This window comes from Cottoperca gobio, chromosome 8 (genome assembly GCF_900634415.1).
Source record: "Cottoperca gobio chromosome 8, fCotGob3.1, whole genome shotgun sequence".
Lineage (NCBI taxonomy): Eukaryota > Metazoa > Chordata > Actinopteri > Perciformes > Bovichtidae > Cottoperca > Cottoperca gobio.
In genome coordinates, this window is record NC_041362.1 from 15802956 (window position 1) to 15826456 (window position 23501).

Sequence of the window (23501 nt, forward strand, 5' to 3'; positions counted from 1 at the left end):
AGTCCGAAGAGCCAAAATCTGTACCAAATTTTAATGTTGTAATTCTGACATAATTTTTTGATGGATTATCAGAAATATAATGTAGGAAATACAGATTGTATGGCCTTCGGGGATGTTTTGTCCCTTTATGATTTTGATATTTGGAATTATGGCTATTATTTTTTTAATCACATTCTTCTGTATCAACATAATATATTTTAAAAGTGTGACTTTACCATTTATTTCTCTTTTACGTGTGACCCAGTAACGTAGGGACTACATTTCCCAGAAGTCGGCCTGTACGTAGCGACGGGTGCTGTACGCATGACGTTGCTACTGTTCTTGTTTTGGCAGTTTGTTTCGATATTCACCGATAGCCAGTCCATCAAGAGGGCGTTTTGTATTGGTTATCCACCACGAAGCTGCGGTATTGTTAATTGCTGTATTTGTATTGTTCATACCTAGATATTAGACTGTACATGTTTGTTTAGAAGCAATGTATTAAGCAGAAATTCAGACAGAAGGGAGCTAACTACTTAACCTACTAGCTAGCTAGCAAGCCAAGCTAACTAACATTAGCTTAGCTCAAAGCAGTTGTTCTGTGTCTGCGCGGAAATGATCGATTGCTGTTCTGACATGTTTGTTTTTAACCACAGCATCTCAAACTTTAAGCTAATTTTACAGTGTTAAGAGGAATGTCAAGATGATGAATAAAATGCAAGATCATATAGCTAGTGTTGCAACACTGCCAGCTTCTCTCAGTGTTAGCGTCTGCTGTGTATCAACATGTCAGTTTTGCATTGATTTCGTGCCAACTTTGATCAGTTCAAGGACAACCAGGGCCTGGGTTATCTAGTAAAGATGTTTGAACACATTCTTGTGGGATCAGGTTGGCCAACACATTAAATCAACTTTCAGTTAGCTAGTTAATGTTATTTGTAGTTGGAGAGACTAATCCTAACCCCTTAACCCTGATCCCTATGTTTAGATTTTGATCATTGGAGAGTCGCATATAAGTTCTTTATTTGTCTTGTGTGGTAAGAGGTTTTTTTTTACAGTAATAGGGTAGAGTCTAACCTTTCTCGTGTTTGGTAAATGTTATGACAAGTCACAATTTGAAGTGAAATTATTTTTTGAAATTCCAGGGGAATACCAGTAACATTGTGTGTGTGTGTGTGTGTGTGTGTGTGTGTGTGTGTGTAGATGGTATTGATTGAGCAGTGACTGATTCAGGGAGCTGGTAAGTGTAGTTTCACAATGGCAGATGGAGGCAGTGATGATGATGTCATTCACCTGGCAAGCTTCAATGTCCACCGCAGCCAAGGTGAGACATGTTTGTATATAATGTCAATATTAACAGCGATATATTCTAGTCACTCTTTTTTTTTTTTGCTATTTTGTGTCATGTCATCTTACACTATGCTGGCATTTGCTCGTGCCAATGTAGTTTTTGAATGAGGCTGATTCACTTTCCTTGTCATACTGATGTGGGTTTTACAACATTTCAAACTATATCTAACCCTGGTTTTTGGTTGCGTATATACCAGTCCTGCTAGACATAGTTTCCATGGTGTGGTTCCTAATGGCAAACAATATTGCTCTTTGACATACAACATATTGAGCAAATAAGTTTGACAAAAAGCTTTTTTATTTACATCAGACAAAGATAAATGTTTCACAATAATGTAATAACTACTGTGCCAAATAGTTTGAAGCCTCATTCATAACGTTTACATTTGAATTCTAAATTTAACATCCGAATGCAGCGTGGCTTCGTATTTTTTCACGTGTATTCATTCTGTTTGAATATCTGTTCGATATTTTGAATCAGGCAGAGAAGTATAAATAAATGTATCGACCTGGTCAATTTATTGGTCGGACTCTTATGTTGCAAGGGGAGTTGCAGGGTAGCGTCAAACGTGACAAAAAGAAAACATTACTCTGGCAGAGAGGTTTGCTTGAAAAATAAGGACTTTTATTTTTCAGCCATCCAAAAAAACAAACGACAAATGACATGAACCAATGAACCTAAACGTTCTTTCTTCTCAGAACCGTACTAGTGCTGCTCTTTCCAAGCAAACAAAGGAAAAATTACCAACCTTTCACTCTCATTCCAGTCACATATACAGGACTGTCTCAGAAAATTAGAATATTGTGATAAAGTTCTTTATTTTCTGTAATGCAATTAAAAAAACAAAAATGTCATACATTCTGGATTCATTACAAATCAACTGAAATATTGCAAGCCTTTTATTATTTTAATATTGCTGATTATGGCATACAGCTTAAGAAAACTCAAATATCCTATCTCTAAATATTAGAATATCATGAAAAAGTATACTAGTAGGGTGTTCAACGAATCACTTGAATCGTCTAATTAACTCGAAACACCTGCAAGGGTTTCCTGAGCCTTGAAAAACACTCAGCTTGGTTCAGTAAACTAAATCACAAGTATGGGGAAGACTGCTGATCTGACTGCTGTCCAGAGGACCATCATTGACACCCTCCATCAGGAGGGTAAGACACAAAAAGAAATGTCTCAAAGAGCAAGCTGTTCACAGAGTGCAGTTTCAAAGCACATCCACAAAAAGTCTGTTGGAAGGGGGAAATGTGGCAGGAAACGCTGCACAACCAAGAGAGATGACCGCAGCCTTAACAGCATTGTGAAGAAGAGTCGCTTCCAGAATTTGGGGGAGCTTCAAAGACAGTGGACTGAAGCTGGAGTCCAGGTATCAAAAGCCACTGTTCACAGACGTGTCCGGGAAATGGGCTACAATAGCCGTATTCCCATGGTCAAGCCACTTCTGAACTCAAGACAACGGAAGAAGCGTCTGACTTGGGCTATGGAAAAGAAGCACTGGACAGTTGCAGAGTGGTCCAAAGTCCTCTTTTCAGACGAAAGCAAGTTTTGTATTTCATTTGGAAGTCAAGGCGCCAGAGTCTGGAGAAACGCTGGAGAGGAGCAAAATCCAAGTTGCTTGAAATCCAGTGTGAAGTTCCCACAGTCAGCGATGGTTTGGGGAGCCATGTCAGCTGCTGGTGTTGGTCCACTGTGTTTCATCAAGCCCAGAGTAAATGCAGCTGTGTACCAAGAGATTTTAGAGCACTACATGCTTCCGTCTGCTGAAAAGCTCTATGGAGATGAGGAATTCATTTTCCAGCATGATCTGGCACCTGCCCACAGTGCCAAAACCACCAGTAACTGGTGTACTGACCATGGCATTACTGTCCTCGATTGGCCTGCCAATTCCCCTGACCTGAACCCCATAGAGAATATGTGGGGTATTGTGAAGAAGAAGCTGAAAGACACCAGACCCAACAATGCTAATGAGCTAAAGGCCGCTATTGAAGCATCCTGGGCATCCATAACACCTCAGCAATGCCACAGGCTGATTGCCTCCATGCCACGCCGCATTGATGCAGTAATCCGTGCAAAAGGATTCCCAACCAAGTACTGAGTGCATTAATGGACATTTTCAAATGTTTGATTTTGTTTTGCTGTTATAAATCTTTTTTTTTTTACTTGGTCTGAGGAACTATTCTAATTTTTTGAGATAGGATTTTTGAGTTTTCTTAAGCTGTAAGCCATAATCAGCAATATTAAAATAATAAAAGGCTTGCAATATTTCAGTTGATTTGTAATGAATCCAGAATGCATGACATTTTTGTTTTTTTAATTGCATTACAGAAAATAAAGAACTTCATCACAATATTCAAATTTTCTGAAACAGTCCTGTATAGCCATAGAGCCCGCCTTCCCAGTTCAAACTGGCCAATCAGTTCGGTACTCTAGAACAGAGAGTTTACAAGTTTAATAAATATACATTGTTTAATCTCATCTTAAATATCACAACAAGGCCTCAGTACATTCTTTAACATGTTAACTTAAATACTGCATCTTCAAAATAACAAATTCTTAATACATCATTTCGTATTTTAACTTAATTGGCTGCCAATGCCTCACCCATCAATTAACCAATCACCTCATAGAGCCCGCATATAACGGCTTCAGCTGAGGTGTGCTTCTTCTTTAATCACCGGCACAAGATGGCTTCCACAAAGGACTCATATTCAGGTTATGACAGCTTGTCTGTTAATGTTTGAACTTGTTTCAAATGCAACAAATGTTACCTTGCCTAGTGACACATTTATTTTTCAACTGTAAAATGTCCTGTACATGTATTGGTTGCAATTGTTTTAAAAAAAAACACTAACTTAGGGGAACCTTAAATGTTTTAGATTGTGTAAAGAAAATAATTATTGGCTGCTATATCATTATTATTATTATTATTATTATTATTATTATTATTATTATTATTATTATTTTTAAATGTCAAACATATATGTCATGCATACATACCTGTTGACAGGAAGGAACCAGATTATTTGTTTGTTTCTTGGCCATCAAAGAGTCTGAAAAGCTCCAGTGCCTCGTCACATAACAATTTCTATTGGATTGAATTTAATTGAAAATTAATTACGGTAATTAATTTCGATTCAAGGATTTTGGCTACCCAGTAAATGTTTGCACTTCTCCAATCTTTCTACTCTGTCCAACTGGATGGTTTTTTTGTATTCATTGTCAGTGTGTGCAGCAAACAAACAAGTTTAAAATGTAAAGACTTAATAAAATACAAGCTATGCTCCATATTATATGTGGCCTGGAGTCTCCTGTCTCAGAGCTGGAGCTGTTCTCTGGGCGCTGCTCTGTCGCTGTCCGCTGCTCCTAAATAGTTTGGATGGGTCAAATTCAGAGGAGACGTTTCCCCGCAGGGATCACTGCGCTATAAGAAAGTTAAACATAAAAATATTTCTGGCCAACATGATAATTAAATCATAAAAATTCAATACTGACTCATGTTCTGTTTTTCTCTTTCACACACTTTGCCTTAAAGACGTTAATAGTCACACAGTAGACATATTCGTAATGTTTACATTACACTGCGTCTGTTTAGGCTCCCGTTCCCGTAAGAGGGAGCTCATCACCATCTCCGATGACTCCGATGAGGAGCCTGTGACTCTGGTACCTGGCAGCCCTGTTTTAGTCCCCGACGATGCAGATGATGACGACGTCAGCATATTGGAGGTGACTGATAAACCCTGTTCTTAAATATGTTTGTGAAACAAACTTGTTATTTATCTGTTACTTTATACAAAAAGGTCAGTTTGTTATACAGGCGTGTTCTACTGTATACTGCTGTCAGTAATGTGAGCTGCAGAAGAAACGGGAAGTCAAATCTTTCCTTCAACTCGTCACTTTTGCCACTTCTTTTGTGTTTTCCTGCAGCCGCTCACTCCTGCACGTAGACACGTGATTCGCCCAGCTGCAAAATGGAGTGGGGCCTTGCACAACCCAATTCAAGTTGTTGGTCATAGTAGCGCTACTTCCGGGGTTCCCACAGGGGACCCTGGTTATGCCCCCTCTACCTCCAGAGACACCACGGCCAACTCCTCCACAGTGAGGCCAGCCATACGGACACAGACACCGGTGCAGTCGAGCACTTGTGGACACACACAGCCACAACCTGGCTCTTCATCACACACACTGTCTCAGCCAAAACTTTACTCAAACTCGCAGCAACATGACGGTACGACAGCACATACAAAAGTGGAACTCCATACAGTTCCTATCCAAACCCCATCTACCTCCACAAATGCCAAGGCTTGCGCCAGCACATCCAGAGCACCTACACCAGTACTTCGTCAGCCTCAGCCCAGCACATCTGGACTCATACAGCCACAAGCGGGTTCTTCAGTACACGTAACGGTGGAGCCTCAGGCGAGTACCTCTACCAGTGCCATACACTATTCTTGTGCGGTTGCATCAAGTTCTTCTACAAAGTCTCAAGAAAAGGTGAGCACAAGTACTCATTCACAAGACAATCCTCAGGCCAGTACTTCGTCTGCACAGTCTTACACACGGACGCTGTCTCTGCCCGGTACATCTACACAGCTCCAGTCCACAACCCTGCAGCCTCACCTCATCCAGGTGACTGAGGTGAAATTAGTCGTTTTTCCCCAGCATCATAGCATCCAAGCCTCTGCTCTCATAACCCAACCCCAGCTGCAGCTCAGGCCCCAAAACGTTCTGCAGCCTGTGTCGCTCACTCGCATGCAGGGCAATCTCATTCAGATTAAGCCACAGCCCCTGGCTCAGGCTCCTGCCCAGCCTCCAGTCCAGGCTCCTCAACCCCCTCAGGTGATGCCGGTGATCCCCCCTGCAGTGCTAATAGCTGCAGCCCCAGAGAGACTGGGACCTCCCGAGGCAGGTCATCGGATCATCCTGGGGAGCCAAGCGCCTGGGGAGGCTGTTCCCAATCCTCCACCAGTGTGGTCCCACCAACGTGGTCCCATCAGACTCCACATCAGGGCTTCTAACTTAAACTTTAACCCTCCTGCTCCTCCAGCTCCCGCACCTTTAGTCCCCCACATCGGGGGAAATGCTCATCTTGTTCTGGCTCTAGCTCCAAACCCAGAAAGGGTCAATCCAGCCGCTGGTCTGGTCGCGGTCCCTCCCGCACCGGAGGACATTCCCAGAATAGAGGATGCAAGGCCCGGTCCCTCTGCACCACGAGGGAGAGAGGAGCAGCTGCCCCTCGTTAGAACCCTTATCACTGGTGTTGTGAGTATCACTCGGTGAACTATGACTTAAGACGAGACGGCACTGATGTCTTTAATCACTAATTGTAACAATAACAACATCACATGTTGATGAAAAATGTCGTTTAAAGAGAACATTTTACCAAAATAGTTTTTTTTAAACTAGAAGTTGACGATTGTTATTAGTTTACAGGCTTGCTTTACTACAGTATTGAAAACATTTACATAAGTGAGTTTATGTGAGTTAAAGGTACAGACAGGAGCCGTCACGCACCTACACGATATGTTAATTGTTAATAATCGTGGGACGTTATTTTCAAATCTCACAGCTGATGTTATATTTACTCTAGTTTATTTAACATGCTGCTACCGTATAAACTAACACCTTGTTATATAACATGCTATTTTTTATCAGGTTTATAATTCTGTTTATTTAAATTCTTCTCATTCCTTTAAGAGTCATTGGAACTGATAATAATAATAATGATAATAATAATAATAACGTAAACTGTGATACTGTGAAACTGATATTTCATATACTATGAAGATTTCCTACCATTATAACCCTACTGGTGTCACATAAGCTGCATTGGTCTGCATGTCTTCCTATCCGCCTCATGAGCTCATCAGTTGGTTAATATCAAGTTCAACGATTTGAATTGTGTAACTGCTTCTCACCTCCTCTGTGTCGAATACATTCCGCCCGTGCAACTCTTTGTGTCGCCTCTACAGTTGGATCTATTCCCAGATGTCCAAGAAGCCTATGTAGCAGAACTGATCCAAAGGAATAATGTGAAAGACTTGAATGTGTAAGAAGCATCAACCTTTTCTCTCCAGTACATTCATATCGAGTAATAATAACTGAAATACCTGTTGATGAATTCAGTTTGTCTGGTACCCTAGTGTTTTTGTCTAGTGAGTGATTGGAACAAAGTAGTAAGTTATTTACCGGTCTAAATGTAACAAATTGTTATATTATTATAGAATATATACGTACATGGACACGCGCTGCTTGCTGCAGAAGATTTATTGCCCATTTATCTGCTTTTTCACTATTTATGTCCCATGTTTGTCTGAACTGCTCAAAGTATGGTTATTCTGCCACGGGAACTAGAAGCTGGGATTTCCGATAACACTAATAAGGTTTCAAGCTGCTGTATACTTGTGTACGTTGAGGTGTTATTATGGAGTATCCTTTTGTACCTTTGTTCAAGTGTGTTGAACTTTTGTTTGATGACTTGCACAACGTTAAGGACCTAACCCTGTGTTATGTAAATACTATAAAACCTGTCAATCAGACTATAGTGTTATGATATATATTATTGAAATGATGTGTACTTTTCATTTCCACATATGCGCCAGGGCACAGTACCAAATCTGTATGATTTGTTCTGTGTAGGTAGACGGGTGTTGAAAGAGCTGTAACTGTGTGTAAGCTTGTTGACATGCGGCTCCACTCTGCTGTGTTTCCAGTATCTGTAACCTGCTGTTGGAGAACCCGGACTATCCGAGGGGGGATACCGCAGCAGCCACCGCAGCTCCCACCAGCATCCTACTGGAGTCTGGAGACACTGAGACAGAGGTGTGTGTGTGTGTGTGTGTGTGTGTGTGTGTGTGTGTGTGTGTGTGTGTGTGTGAGGATAGAGAGAGAGTGTGTCTGTGTCTATGAGGAAAAACCACAAGAGAATGAAACCTGTAAACCTGGTCATAGCGATTTCTCAGTAAAAAGCCTTGTATGCATTTCTCCTCTTACCATTTAGTGCTATTTATCAATCTGCATTGTTTTGGTGCGAGTTGCTGAGTGTGCACTTCAGTAGAAAGAGAATAGTTCTGTGGATTATCTTGAGTAACCGGGTCATGATTTCTGGAAAGAGACATTGCTGTTGAGTTTTTTCAAATGTATTGTTTTGGCGCTTTGAGCTCCACAAGCCGAGAGCATCTAGTTCCATCATAATGAGAGAAGACAGACATCTCTACAGCTGATATCTCCAACACTCTGCATCTCACACCAAAACAATCTACATTGATAAATAACTCTACAGGTAAGAGGACAAATGAACTGTCCCTGTTAACACTAAACTTGAGTTTACCTAAGGTACAGTAGGATGAGGTGGTGTCAGGGCCTCACCAGTGTCATCATGTACAGTGTGCATGAAGAACGGAGGAACTGGAAAAATAAGGAAGGATATGTTGTTCCTCATAACATAATTACATCGATCAAGCTCAGCAGAGAAATATCCCAGAGCTTTTCTTGGTGTCTGTCATCAGATGACGACTCTTCACTGTTGTTGAACAGTCGTGAAAAACCCTGGAGTGAGTGCTCCACATGGAGAGAAGACGGAGAAACCATAGCTTCATCTGTATTGTTGTTTTCCTAAGAAACTTTGCACTATAAACAAGAATCTCACCTCAGGCTCTCTGACGTGTTGACACAAAACAGCAGATATTGCACAAGCAGACCTACAATCTCTCTCGCCTTGAAACCCGACTATTCAGCTGTTCCCTCTTCCCGCCCTACAAAAAAATAAAGTGTCCAAATCGCAGTTACACTGTGTCAGTTAAATGTGTTGTTTTGATGATGGCTCCATATCCGATACCTCTGTCTTGTTACTGTGTTTGTGTCTGTTATGGGTCCTTTCAGGTGACCGAGGACCTGTTTGACTTAGCCAAACTGGGCACGGTGGGCGCCGAGGCTGTGATGCAGGCTGCCGACTTGCTCATGGCAGATTTCAGGATGCTCAGTTGTCAGGACATTAAATGGGCCCTCAATGCTCTGAAGGGACACTATGCAATCACACGCAAGGTACTTTGTCTAGCGGTACATCTTAGGAATGCGATTCCGATTCCTTGCTCTCTTTTACAGATGTCTGTTTAAACCCCGCTCTCCCAGGCCTTATGTGAAGCGCTGAAGAAGTGGCAAGATTCAGGCGACCCCTCAGGAAAGAGACGACGGAGCAGAACCGCCTCCTCCGAGCGCTGCTACGTTGATTTCCATTTTGAGCACGGTGAACACACTTTCTTTTCACTTCCCTCCGTGTGCACACTGCTAGTGCTCACTGCATTTGTGTACGTCGTGCGCACTGGCTTTTGTTCCTGTACGTATTTGTTTGAAACAAGCCAGCGCCTTGCTGCTTTTCCTCTATTTGCAAAAGCTTCAGATGTGCAGGTGCATCATGGGAGGACATTATATTACTTTTTGTCTCTGGGTTTCAATCAGTGTTCTAGAAAAGTTGTTTTAGTTTACTGTTAATGTCACTGATTCAAACCTACTTTTGCTCTGCGCTGGGTGTCTCACTCACCGGGGTTGGGGGGGGGGGGATTTTAAAATCACGATGATGGAGCTCAGGGGTCGAGGGACGGCGGCATCGGTCCTCGGCCCACCCCGATCACTCACCAGCTTTCCCCTGTCCAGCAGGTTCAGTGAAGTTTGAGAAGAGGATGTATTTCCTGGAGAACGACCGTCGCTACTGCAGGACGTACAACAGTCTGGAAGCCTCTGTGCAGAATGAGCTTTCCTTCTATCAGCAGAAGACTAAGGAATGGGCAGAGGTACACACACACGAACACGCACAGACACACACACACACACAGATGGTAGCAAATCCTTCTGGGTCTATGTAGAGGCTTTCTAAATAAAGGGTAATTCAACTCATTAGATAACTCGAATGATAACAAACTGTGTGTATACACACTCCGATTATTGTCTATTACGACTCAACACATTTCTGGCATCAGAGCATGACTATGACTTTCAATACAGGTAAACATTTTCCAGCCTTTGAGTTTCTTTACGGCGTATACTAAACTTTACAGAGCTCGCTGTTTACAAAGACTTTACTGCTTTCAGGTGGAGCACTCCTAGCTTGTCAAACACACTCTTTGTAGGAGCTAAGGAAAAGTTGATGTGATCTTTCAGTTTACCAAACTCTCTCCCCCCCCTCCCTCCCTCCCTCCAGCATGAGGACTTCCTCCTCGCTCTGCAGGTCAATGAAGATGAATACAAGATGGTAAGAAGCACACATACCTGATGCAACCTTCATGATGGCTTCTACTGTATCATTATGTGTAAAAAATGGTTTCTCAATTGAATAAAAAACAAAACAAGAGATCTATCACAATACAGTATATAACAATCCTGTAGTATAACGAACAAAGACTTTCAAGGCTTTTGTTGCGCTTGTTCAGGATAGTATTGGCTCGGTTGCTGCTAAATGTATATTTAAGATTATTATTATTCTGGTGACACGAAGAATCATTTTGATCCTCCAGTATTTCCACATCATTGGTTTTCTTAAAGTTTCCCTGAAAAGCAATTGACTTGTAGAATATGTTGCAGACATGTTGTTTAATTTGGCTTCTTAAAAAAAAAAGCCCAAGCTGCATATAATATGTCGATGTATGCTTCTGTCTCCAGGACGGCCAGCTGATTGAGTGTGGCTGCTGCTACGGGGAGTTTGCCTTCGAGAAGATGACGCAGTGCTCAGACGGCCACCTGTTCTGTAAAGAGTGCCTGGTCAAATACGCTCAGGAGGCAGTGTTTGGCTCCGGAAATGTACGGACACACACACACACACACACACACACACACACACACACACACACACACACACACACACACACACACACACACACACACACACTGTTTTTTCTCACATTTGAATAGGACATGCTGATGTTGCCAGGCAACTATAAATGACTTTTCCCATAAAACCCAAAGTGATCCTGAGCTGGAGAGTAGTCAAGTAACTGCGATTACTGTAGTTATAAAGTCAGATATTGATTGGAAAGCATCACAAGTGGAGTTCTTTTCTATGTTAAAGCTCTTTGTTTTGCACATTTCACACACACTTAACATAAAAATGTGTTTGTTTTTATTTGATTCGATATTGTTCAGGGTTCAAGTCTCAGATGGTTTATTTATACTGCACGGAAATGAGAAGAATCACATTTTAAAATCTGTAACGATATGTCATAAAACATGGCAAGCGATCATGTTTGAATATATGCAGAGTTGTCGGTTTATTAATTACGCATACCTATATAATCTAATGCCAGTTTCCTTATAAGGAAAAGCATTTTTATACATCCGAATGAACCTAATAATCTATTAGCTCATTTTATGTGTATGTGCGCACATGTGTGTTGGCGGTCGTGAACGTACCTGTGCTTTTTAACATGTCTTTGTGTGCGTTCATGTTGCAGTCGGAGCTGAGCTGCATGGAGGGGGGCTGCCCGTGCTCCTACCCAGTGTGTGAGCTGGAGAAGGTCCTACCAGAGAACATACTGTGTAAATACTACGAGAGGCAGGCGGAAGAGGCGGTCGCTGCCACCTGCGCTGATGAACTTGTGCGGTAAGTGTGTGTGTGGGTGTGTGTTATGTTTGTCTCGTATCTGAACTGTCTACACATGGTTTGGCTGGATTATAATAAACACTGTGAGATATACATCCTTAAATCAATTAATCAATTAAATCAACCAAAAATTAATTGGCAACAAAAATCCCCCAAATGCCCAGCTGATTGATGAATTCAAAGATTAGCTGCTTTTGGCTTATTTGTTATGGAACCCCAACGACTTTGGAAACTTAAATATTAAACAAAAATATTTCCTAACCTATAAACTAAACCACAAATCAACTCAAGTCGAGAAAATAAGATGAAATAGAACTTTATGAATCCCCAAGGAAGCTGTAATGAAAATCTAAAGTGTAAAAGAAGTAATAAGTTCACCTTAGCATAACACAATAACAATAAAATAAAATATGGACTGTTTTGTTGTCGGCTCTAATTCTTTGTAATGGGCGGTGATACTTAAGTCTCGCTTGTTCTCGGAACATTAATATTTAATATATTTGAATATTTAATATTCCAACTGTTTGTCCAACTTTGTTAGCAAATCTTCCCAGATCTGTGTAGTGACGTTTTAAAGCCACTGTGGGGGGGTTTATATCTAAGTTTTCTGTGTCTCACGTGCAGCTGTGTTATATATATATATATATATATATATATATATATATATATATATATATATATATATATATATATATATATTTCACTCCTTAAATCTCTCTTCTTTTTTCAGGTGTCCGTTTTGCAATTTCCCAGCCTTGTTGGACAAACACATGTCTCTGTTTAGCTGCCCCAACCCTCGGTGCCGCAAGGTCAGTCTCACTCTGTATTTATTTAGTTCATTTAACACTGTCTTGGGGAAGCCAGGCTGTTGTATCTACAGACCATAACTGTAAAGGAGTGTTAACACTCTCTGTGATCACACATGAGTTAAATCACACCGTACAGAAGAGAAGTTTTAAACCTGGATTTGAATTCAACATGATAAATAATTGAGTCCATCGTGACAGTGAAACCTGAAAGCTCTGTGTGCAGAGTCCACCTCAGCATAAATCACGTCAGTGCAGCCCAGTCATGAGACGGATCTGAAGTCTGTCAAGATCTAAAAAGATGGATGAACAGTTATCTGCAGATGACGAGACGGTTCCATCTGGCGAGGTCTCTGCCTCGGCCCCCCTCTCTGTTTATCTCTGGGTCTCCTCCCTCTGTCTGAGGAATGCAAAGGGGGAGGCGTTGCTTTGTGTTTGCCAGGGCTGTCACATGGATTCCCGTCTAAAATCTCCCATTATTTGGCAGAAACACACACACACACACCCACACACTCATATTCTCAGTCTCACCACGTAAACATAACCCGCCCTTCTTCCTCTTGGTGTCTCTTTTTGTTTCTGTTCTTGTCTCTCACACTCGCTCCTGCCACACAAACACAAACTCTTTCTGACTCTAAACACACGCGCGCACACACACACACACACACACACACACACACACACACACACACACACACACACACACTCCTCTATCACTACATTCCTGGAATGGGACAGCGAGATCACCCCCAACATAATAAATGTGTGTTCACCTCTTGGCTCCATGGTACCAGTCCTCCAGTATATGTGAACTTAGGAACTGAGTTTGTAAAGTAAATGTTTGGTTTAGATATGAAGCATGTTTTCAGCCCACGTATTTAATAGTGCTGAAATGATTAGTCCGAGGAAATAATTATTATAATTATTATTAAATAGAAATGCCAAACATCTTCTGGTTTCAGCTTCTCAAATGTCAGTTTTTGCTACTCTTCTGCTTCATGTTCTATATTTTATATATTTTTATTGTTAATTTACGTAAAACCAGGGATATCGTCTTTTTATAAACACATTCTTCTTCCTTGTTGAAAAACATAGCGCCTGCCTACATAACCCACAGTGCAGTTGGACCGCTGATAGACAGAGACTCCATTGTGTTTTGTAGTCGCAGCTAGCGTAGCCTCGACTGAAGTACTCCCCAAGTGCTGAAGCCAATCTTTAGTGTTTTCTCCTTTTGAGAACAATTTCTTTTTACAATGTTTTACATTGTCATTGCTTAAAAATCAAAGGGCCCTACATTTAATCGTGCAAAAGCGAGGTGCACATAAAGATCCTTTCTTTTTTGCAATTTATTTGTTTTTCTTTTATACCCAACATAACACATGGGCAGTGAAAAGCATTACAAAATTAAAGTAGCGCAAAAAAAACACAGCATGACAATATATACATCCTAACTAAATATAAGAATATCAGCAAGTCACAGCAGAGTCATAAAGCCCACGGAGATGATAAATAAAATAAACAAAATGTACTTTACTTGCCAAAAACAGAAGAAGTCTGTTCTGTGTAGAAATATTCTCCTGCTATTCTGCCCCTTCACCTGTAGGTGGAGCCAGAGGTTCACAGTGGCTGCCCTGCAGTGTCACAGCTGCATCCCATTACATACTCATACACACACACACACACACACACACACCCAAAGATGCAAAAAGAAAGTTCAACGTGCCCCAGATATCTTTTCTGAACATTATTCGTCTGCAGTGTGACGAGCAACAGATTTAGATCAGCTATTATAATTAGTTTATGGTATTATACTTGAGGTATGAATGAAACGGCGCTCATGCTCTTTAATTAGTTAAAGAACCAGGATGTGAGTCTGCGGCTGCTGTGGTGTGTGTTGTCTGGAACCGCCCTTGCAAACCAAGATATTGTCACAAGAATATCAGAATGATCTCTTTTTTTATGGACTTTTCTTCTCCAGCTTTAGCACAGTTGAAGCCTGTTGTTGTACAGACGACCCCACAGCCCGCTCAGTCTACAACCAGGGAGGGGCTTCATTATGTAACTGACACATTTCTGTAAAGCCCACCCGCCTTCTCCCACACCGCCGCCTCATTGGCTGGCTGCACTTTCCACTCCCCTCGTACTGGTTTCTTACTGGTTGGACACACTTCCTCCTTCGTTTCAAATGTGGTTCAGATCAAGTTTGACCCAGATTCCCCTCCCTCTCTTTTTCCTTTCTCCTGCTCCTCTCCCCCGGCTCTGTCTGACCCCCCCACCCTACTAATGTTTTCCACATGTGGTTATATTTCGACAGGCTTGTTCCTTTATGATTACTTCATGCAAGTAGAGGAATGTAACAATGTCGGCCACTGGAAGGCTGTCGCACTGCAAACAAGAGCTGAATCTTGCGTTCACATACATTATCACACCTGCACTGAGATTCGACGGCAGTGAAAGCCACCGCCCCTCAACAACTAAAAAATACCGCACACATGCACTCTTGACGCAGCACACACACACACACACACACACCCCTCCTCCACCCCCCCAATCAGAAGCCCTGCACGCTGCTTGCCCTGCCTTATAAGGGCTGCTGTAGCCTGCACCACGGCAGAAGAGTTAGAAAAAGAAAAAAGATCTAGAGGCAAGGTATGAATGAAGATGCAGGAAGGTGATGCTGGGTGGGAGGGGAGCACCCAAGGGAGAGGAATACAGTGAATGGAGAAGGTGTGTGTGTGTGTGTGTGTGTGTGTGTGTGTGTGTGTGTGTGTGTGTGTGTGTGTGTGTGTGTGTGTGTGTGTGTGTGTGTGTGTGTGTGTGTGTGTGTGTGTGTGTGAACGACCTTTGTCACATTTCAGCCACTCTCACTTGTATTGAAATCAGACACCCGGGGCGGGGACTGTGGTGGGGGCAGGGGCTCCCCGACGTCACTGGCTGTATTTTTAGCAGCACTATAAGAACTCAGGTGTGTTCCTGCTTTATAGACAGCTTGTCAAAATAGTCCCACACACACACTCACACTCTTTGTCACTCTCTCTCTCAAGCGGTCTTCCTGGCCTCTTGGTTACCACTAGGGGGTGATCTTCCACCGCTCTGCCTCCCGTCCTCCTCCCCTTCTCCCTCTCTGCCTCTCGGGTCTTTGTGTGGTGGGGTTTTTCTGAAATTACAGTCCAGTTTCTGCACCCCACCCCCCCCCCCCCCTTCTTCTAAAAAGCAACATTTAACTGATATCATATCTGAGCTGAGCGTTTGTCTCTGCTTGGACACTCCCTTATAAATCAGAAACGCCACAATAATGTGAACATTACTTTTCATCCGTTTGAAAGGCTCTTCCTTTGCCTGAAGCGACCGCAGTTTAACTTTGAATGACCTTGAGTGCCTTTTTGTAAAAAGTCTTTCCATCCAGACCCCTCCAAATGCCAACAAAAACTCTGGCTCAGTCCCCCCCCCCCCCCCTCTGGCTGACCTTGCACACACACAGCTGTCTCAGAGACTATTGTGAGAGCTACAAGCCTGTGGTACAAAACAACACACAGTGACTGGAGGATGTGTAACGAGGTCGCAGGACGAAGAGGGAGCGTTTCTGACCGAGGCAGAGTTTCCTTAGAAATCTAGATCCAACTGCCGTCAGCTGTCACATGCCACGCTATTCAATATTAGATGGGCGGTTCAAATATTTATGGTGACACCACTCAGCTAAGAGTTAGCAGGGCAGGCAACCCCTCGATAACGTGCGTGTGCAGCGACGCTTGTCCGTTTGTCCCGGGCTGACACGACGACGGAGGTTGGAGGATGGAGTTGCTGTTTCTAGGCAACCAAGCAGTCAACGGCGAGCAAATCTCACTCTTGCTGCAGTCGCACACACACACACACACCCACACTCACACTCACATTTGCAGGGAGAGCCACACCTAGCTGAGTCCCTGCAGTGGCGGCACCGGCAGCATATAGAGCAGACTGCAGGAAGAATCTGACTGCAGGGCTTCTCGTGTTCATCACTTACTGGAATAGTGTCAGACGAGGAGCAGCGATGGATGGATGAGGAAGTGTTGAATAATCTCTTGGTTTGATGATTTATTAAAGACCCACTCCAAGGAAAATCTCATTTTAATCTTGTTAACATGTGCATATGATGATTGTTGTTTTATGCAGTGTACCAAAGACATTACTAAGAAAGGTCAGGGTCTCACACGTAAGGAACCACGTCGGTTTACGGGGCGGGGCTTTCCATATCATCGGCGAGGTGTCGGAATAGAAGCCAGGTGTAGCTACGTGTCGGTATTTCGCATCTTAAGGCTAACGATGGCAGTTATACACGTCTGAACACACTGTAACATCGTAGCAGATATTGTATGTAACGCTGTTTTAGCCGCTGGGGGCTGGGATTACAAGCCTACAGACAACAAAAGATGCAACTTCACTTCTAATACGTCTAATAAATGTCATGAGGATACTCCAATGAAAGGAATCGCTCCTTCGCTAAATCATTTTCTTTTCTTCTACCGAATCCCTTCACGACTTTTGTCAAATTCCTTTTTTGTCTTTGTCTCCAGGAGAGCTGCAGAAAGTGCCACGTGCACTGGAAGCAGCATGTGGGGAAGACGTGCGAGCAGGTCCTGGAGAGGGACGAGATCCGCATGAGGGTGCTCTTGTAAGTGCTCTTAGAGACTAACTCCTTTATCAACACACCTTAGCCAACGGAAATCTTAATAAACTCTAAAACAATATTTAAAAAGCAAGAAAAAAGAACCAGTTCCATGACTGGGCTCCCAAAAACCACCTACCATGGTCCGTACAGGACAGCAGTCACATTCTTATATTAACATTTGACATGACGAGCGTAGAGGAAGTACTCCTGATTATCCACAGTGTTTTCTACTCATCGTAGACGGTTTGTAGTCCCAGGCCCCGGTCATTTCTCTGTTTTTTTCTCGCCATCCCCTCCACTCCTCACCCGGAGAGGATGCTGCGTAAACAGCTCAGTTTCCCGGACAACACTCCAGGAAGTCGAGAGGCCGGCTGCTTCCTGTGGCCCAGCAGGCCCACAGTCAGTACTTCCTGTTTTGAGCCCATATGCAGATCTTCTTACTTCCTGGTGCTGAAAGAGACAGGAAGTGGCCTGGTAGAAAGATCAGTGGAGCAGCAGCTGACCTGATGATTTTAACAGGACAGAAGTAGAATAATCTTATATAATCTCTTACACGCACAGATGATGAAGAACTGGGAGAGGCGTCGGTGGACTTGATGTAAAAACTATTAGAACAGAGCTATAAATAATATGGATAATTATTATATTTGTATCAAGTATACAAACATAAACCTCCAGTTTTTCTGTTAAGGTCGAGACACAGTTAGCCTCCCATCGTTTAAACCATGTACGTAATCCTCAATTCTTATGTCATCAAGCCCCATTCCTGTGCTGAACCAAAGCTAAGCTTCAATTTCACAAGAGAACTCCATGTTTACCCCTAAAACAAAACCTTCTTGATGCCTTTAAGGAAAAACTAAGATGAACCTGAGCTGCAGACTAAAATGTCTCATTTCACTTCGAGGTTAAACAACACAAAGAAGACTCTGTCCTTGAGACAGGAAGCAGAAGGTTCATCTGACTATCTGCACAGTCACATGCGTATTGTTTTCGTGCTGCACTGTTATGTCTCTCTTTGACTCTTCTTCAGTCATTTACTTCATCAATTTGTTTTTTCTGTCCGTCTGCCGCAGCGAGGAGCGTATGACGGCGGCTCGTGTGAGGAAGTGCGTAAAGTGCGGGACGGGCCTGGTCAAGTCGGAGGGCTGCAACCGAATGTCGTGCCGCTGCGGCAGCTTCATGTGCTACCTCTGCAGAGAGCCCTATCACTGGCTACAACCACTTCTGCCAGCACGCACGCTCGCCTGGCGCTCCCTGCAGACACTGCCGCAAGTGCTCCCTCTGGACCGACCCCACGGTAAACTTTCAGACACGAGCCTTTATTTTGGAAAATTACTTTTTCTTTCGTCCGGCCTGGTTTGGTGTAAATTGGGTGTCATCAGATTTATTTTAAATGTGTATTCGGTCAAAAGCTTCTCTCACCCTCACAAACATGTTCAGTAACTCTCGCTGCACTTTGACCCTGGTCATGTGACTCTGTGGTCGCCCACAGTGACTCGGCCACAGTATCACTGGCGACCAGAATCCACAATTAGTCCCCGAGCGGTAAATGAGCTGGAGCTGCTCCAGCAGCTCTAGAGAGGCGCCGGAGCCAACAGCTCTCTGAGTGCATTGCCAAGAAATGCATAAATACTGGAAACCAGAGGGCCATTGATCGGGTCGGCTGCCTTATCATTATTTAAGGGTTATTCTCGTCAAGGACGGAAGTGAAGGAAGTTCTGACCAAACAAATGCACACAGCTCATGTTCAATTAGCCCAATTATTTATTAATTATTAACCCAACAGTGCGAGGCTTCAGTCATAACATCACATTTCTAATCAACAGTATTATAATATTTGTAGAATTGGATTGCAGTTGTGGCTCGTGTTCATTTCCAATAACTCCAGAGCGAAAGAAGAAAGATTTCATAGTTTACAAAATTGACAACGAAACATTCTGCTTCAGTCCATATATTTTGGCGTTTAGTCTTTAAGAAAAAAAAGGGAGGCGCGCACTCACGAGTTCATTCATTAAAGGAAGTGGAGTTAATAAAAAAACTCTTGATCATTTAATCCAATGAATCACTTTGATGTGATTTTATTTGTAGGGTGATGACATTGCAGACCTTAATATAAGCTTTGAATGTACACACACACACACACACACACACACACACACACAGGAGCTCTGACCTCTCTAGAGACTGCAGCTGAACAAGCGCTATGTTGGCTAAAACTTGATTTATACTTTATACACGGGTAAGGCGCAGCTACTGTATGAAGACTACAGGGTTTATTTTAAGTTGTCACATTATATATAATATATATATAATTATCTTGGTACCACAAGAGTTCATTTCACTATAATAACAGTAAAAGGGTTTTCGTCTCATTGGGAACACGAACAACTTCTCTGTGTGTTTGTTTCTGCAGCAAGACGACGAGCGAATCATTCAGGAGATCCAGAAGGAAGGAGAGGCCGAGCTGAATAAGAAGAGTGCAGGTCAGTACCGAGTGTTGACGCTCTGAAGTAAATCATTTAGTTGGAACTGTAGAAATTGTTGCTCCGTGTTTCTGTCTCTGGTGTTTTTCATGAGACGGATGTGACATGTTTCTTCACTCTTTGTCTTTTAAACAATAATTTATTTATAAAGTAGGCTGTTTACAGCATGAACTGGCAGCAGTTGCAGGAGTGCTTCCTGTGTGTGTGTGTGTGTGTGTGTGTGTGTGTGTGTGTGTGTGTGTGTGTGTGTGTGTGTGTGTGAGTGTGAGTGTGTGTGTGAGAGGCAGCAGAAGGATGTCTGACAACATTGCAACATGTTATAAAACCAGACGGGATAACTTGACTCTTTTGTTTTCTTCTTCTCTCAGATAATTCAGGGAAGAGGGTCGGCCCGCCTCCGGAGCCCGTCACCGAAGCCAAGCGGCCGCGTGTTGGTCCGCCCCCCGAAAATCCACCGAACCTGAACCCTGCGGCCCCTCCTCACCCGCAGGCGGTACAAGCTCCCCTGTTCGTTCCTCCACATGCCCGCTACCCACCGGCTCCCCCCCAGGGGAGAATGTACCGCCAGGTGATGATTCCCCGACTGCCCCCTGCCCCCTACGTGCCCCCCCTACAACACCTGCCCCCCTTGAACAACAACAACAACCTTCACCACCCTAACCCTCCCGTCAACCCTCTTCACCAAAACATGGACCTGATGGACCTGCCCATGCACTACGGACCCCCGCACCGCTACTACCGACGCTTCTAACGCACACTCTGTGGCCCACTACAGTTCTGCTTTTCATTTCAGTGCTGTTTTTTGAGATCTGATGTTATTTTGTATCTCTGTCAGTGTGCATCACCGTTTTCTACTCGTTCTCTGAATCCCATTTAACAGCTCATGTGCGCTCGTGCAGATCTTCGGACGCGTTCTTCTGCGTCAAGCTGATAAAACGCACTGAAATGATAAAGTGCATCTGTGGCACGACACACACATTCGGACACTTTGCCTTCTCTCGCTAAACTTGGGACTTCAATAATAACTTCAATAATCCCAGCGTTACATCTTTTCCTGTTTAAATATCCGGGTCGGGCTGAAGAACGGTTTAGAATCTTGAGACAATTTATTTCCAGTTTATACAGATATTTTTGAGTACATAATTGAAAAAAAATGTCAGCATTCCCTTCTGTATCTTTTGTGTAACAAGTGTGAGAACACACAGTTTTCTAATAAAGATTTATGTTAACAATGTGTTGAGTTTCCGGCTCATACACGTTTAAAATGTTTCTCTTTGAAGGTTTTATGTTTGTAAGAAGCAGGATGCGGTCATCATTTCTCTCCTTACTGCCTCTCTCCCCCTTCGTCTCCGTCTCCCCCTCCTCCCTCGTCTCATGCAGAAAAAGGGGCTGACTCATGATAACTAAGCCCCCGGGCTACGCACCAATCACATGACAGAGCAGGGTGCTTTCCGCCAATCGTAGCGAAGCGACAGCAGAGCTTTGTGATGTTACCGAGAGAGGGGACTTCTTTGTTCAGCAGAGTGTGCTGCGAGTGTGACAAATCACTTTGCTGCACACACACACTCAGTCGCACACTCAGCCACACACTCGCAGCCTCTCGTTTCTGCACGCAGACTATAGAAGTAGCTCAGTGAACCCCCGTTATAGCCCAGGGGTCCTAATGGTTTTAGTCATGGGTGGTATGAGACAGTCTGGTTGTATGAGAGCCAGAATTAGACTTTAATCAGATTCAGCATCTTCTAACACCAGGCGAGCCGTCATGAATGAAGAGATGTGTGTTTTATTTAAGAAAGACACACAAGGGGGCTTCCATTGAGCCTATAACAATATGAATGGCATTTTGGGACAGATTTTGGTGTGATTTAATACTTTTATACAGATCCGTCAGAGCGGTTACTGAAGCTCTAAGGCTCAAATAAGACGGTGGCTCCTGAAAATAAATGACTACAATAAGTACAGAAATAATTATTTCGGAGGGAAACCTAGACAACTGCCACAAAGTCAGAAAACAAACACCAGAAGAAGTTCTCCAGAGATTTAGTGTTGCATGTTCATACAATTAGGGGATTTGCAAAAAAACCAATTAAACGGAATCCATGTTAATGTCTGACTATTCTAACATGCTGATGTTTAGCAGGTATAATGTTTACCATAGCATACAAACATTTACTAATTCGTACTAAACACAAAGTGCAGCTGAAGTTTATTGTGAAGGTCATAAACCAAAGTATTGAACTGTTTAATCTGACCTAATGGTGATGTTATAAATAATTTCGATTCATCCCAGGGGGAACATGAATGTCGACCAAATGTCATTGTCATCCGTCCAAAAGTGGTTGTTGAAATATTTCAGCCTGGACCAAAGTGATGGACCAACATTGTCATGAATAGAAAAAGCTAAATATAGCAAGACATTTTGACATTTAGTCCTCCATGACCACTGGATCCTACACTTCCCATAATGCAACACAAGTGTGTCTCTCATTAGACACCAAACAATATTTCTGTTGAATGATATTTTCCATGAAAGTCCAAGCAGAGATAAATCAGTCGGCTCTTCTCACAACGTCACAAAGCTCTGTTGACTTTCCTGTCAGCTGTTTTCACAGGCTGAGTAGCATTTCCCGTGATGAATCCTGTGATGAATGTAAAATAGCTTCACATTAGAGTTTGTATGTGTTTGACTCCCATGACCACAGTAATAAAACATGGTGGCTGCTCAGCTGACTGTAATCACCATGGTAATCACCCTCTGTAAACCCTGACCTCAACCTGTGACCCTTTGCCCTGACTGTTACTACCGCTCTCCTGCGACAGGAAGAGGACACCGCCGCGATGAGCCTGGATCCCTCAAAAACAAGCACGCCATTCTAAAAAAACATAAAATAAGTGATTCATTCTTTTCAAGTCCTAAATCCTTGCACACGCCCCAGGGCCCAGCAGACGAGTGTGTGGGTCATGGATTACAGGCGGATAGTATTATAGAGTATTATCTGCTAATGACTCATTTAATTCAAAGAACAAAGCACCGGCTTAAGTGACGTGATTAGACTCAATAAAGGAGACTTCTGGAAATCCTGTGCTGTCACTCATACACACTTGGAGGTCCAACACTCTGAAATGAAAATGTATATGCAGTCAGATGGAGATAGATTAGAGTTACATTGCATTTTAGGATCGTAAATCGTCTTATCTGACATGAGGAGGCTGCGTGAAGCTATTGTACTTGCAAGACTCTTGCTGTTCGGAGTTGTATCCTCATGATTGTTTGCACTTTTTGTAAGTTGCTTTGGACTAAAGCGTCAGCTAAATGAACTGTAATGTAATGCGTGTTTGCCATTAGAAGTTGATAAAGATATTCATGGCGCATGAAACATATTTAGTAAATACCTGCAAAATGAGTGACAATCTCACCAGCTTCAGTTGTACTTTGTGTTTAGTGCTAATTAGCGAACATGCTAACAAGCTAAAGTAATCAACATGCCATCACTGTTAGCATTTAGCCTCACAGAGCTGCTAGCATGGCTGCAGACTAACATCTGAACACAGTCGGGCAATATGATGATATACCAAGTTAGCCATCTCTTTAATATCTCTGCTTTTATCAAGCATTGTGAGCAATGTTGCATAT

At 42.9% G+C, this 23501-nt stretch overlaps 1 protein-coding gene across 1 annotated transcript; it reads left to right on the forward strand.

Moving 5' to 3' along the window:
• The first annotated feature begins 275 nt into the window (after positions 1 to 275).
• On the forward strand, positions 276 to 21136 carry rnf216 (ring finger protein 216). The gene is given in 18 exon segments (XM_029438479.1): positions 276 to 406; positions 1183 to 1303; positions 4935 to 5065; positions 5267 to 6601; positions 7312 to 7388; positions 8053 to 8161; positions 9221 to 9382; positions 9470 to 9584; positions 9995 to 10128; positions 10536 to 10586; positions 10994 to 11131; positions 11782 to 11930; positions 12661 to 12739; positions 17290 to 17387; positions 18458 to 18584; positions 18586 to 18681; positions 19798 to 19867; positions 20236 to 21136. Coding segments are annotated over 17 exon segments (3321 nt in total). The 5' UTR covers positions 276 to 406; positions 1183 to 1236; the 3' UTR covers positions 20619 to 21136.
• Positions 21137 to 23501: the final 2365 nt, after the last annotated feature.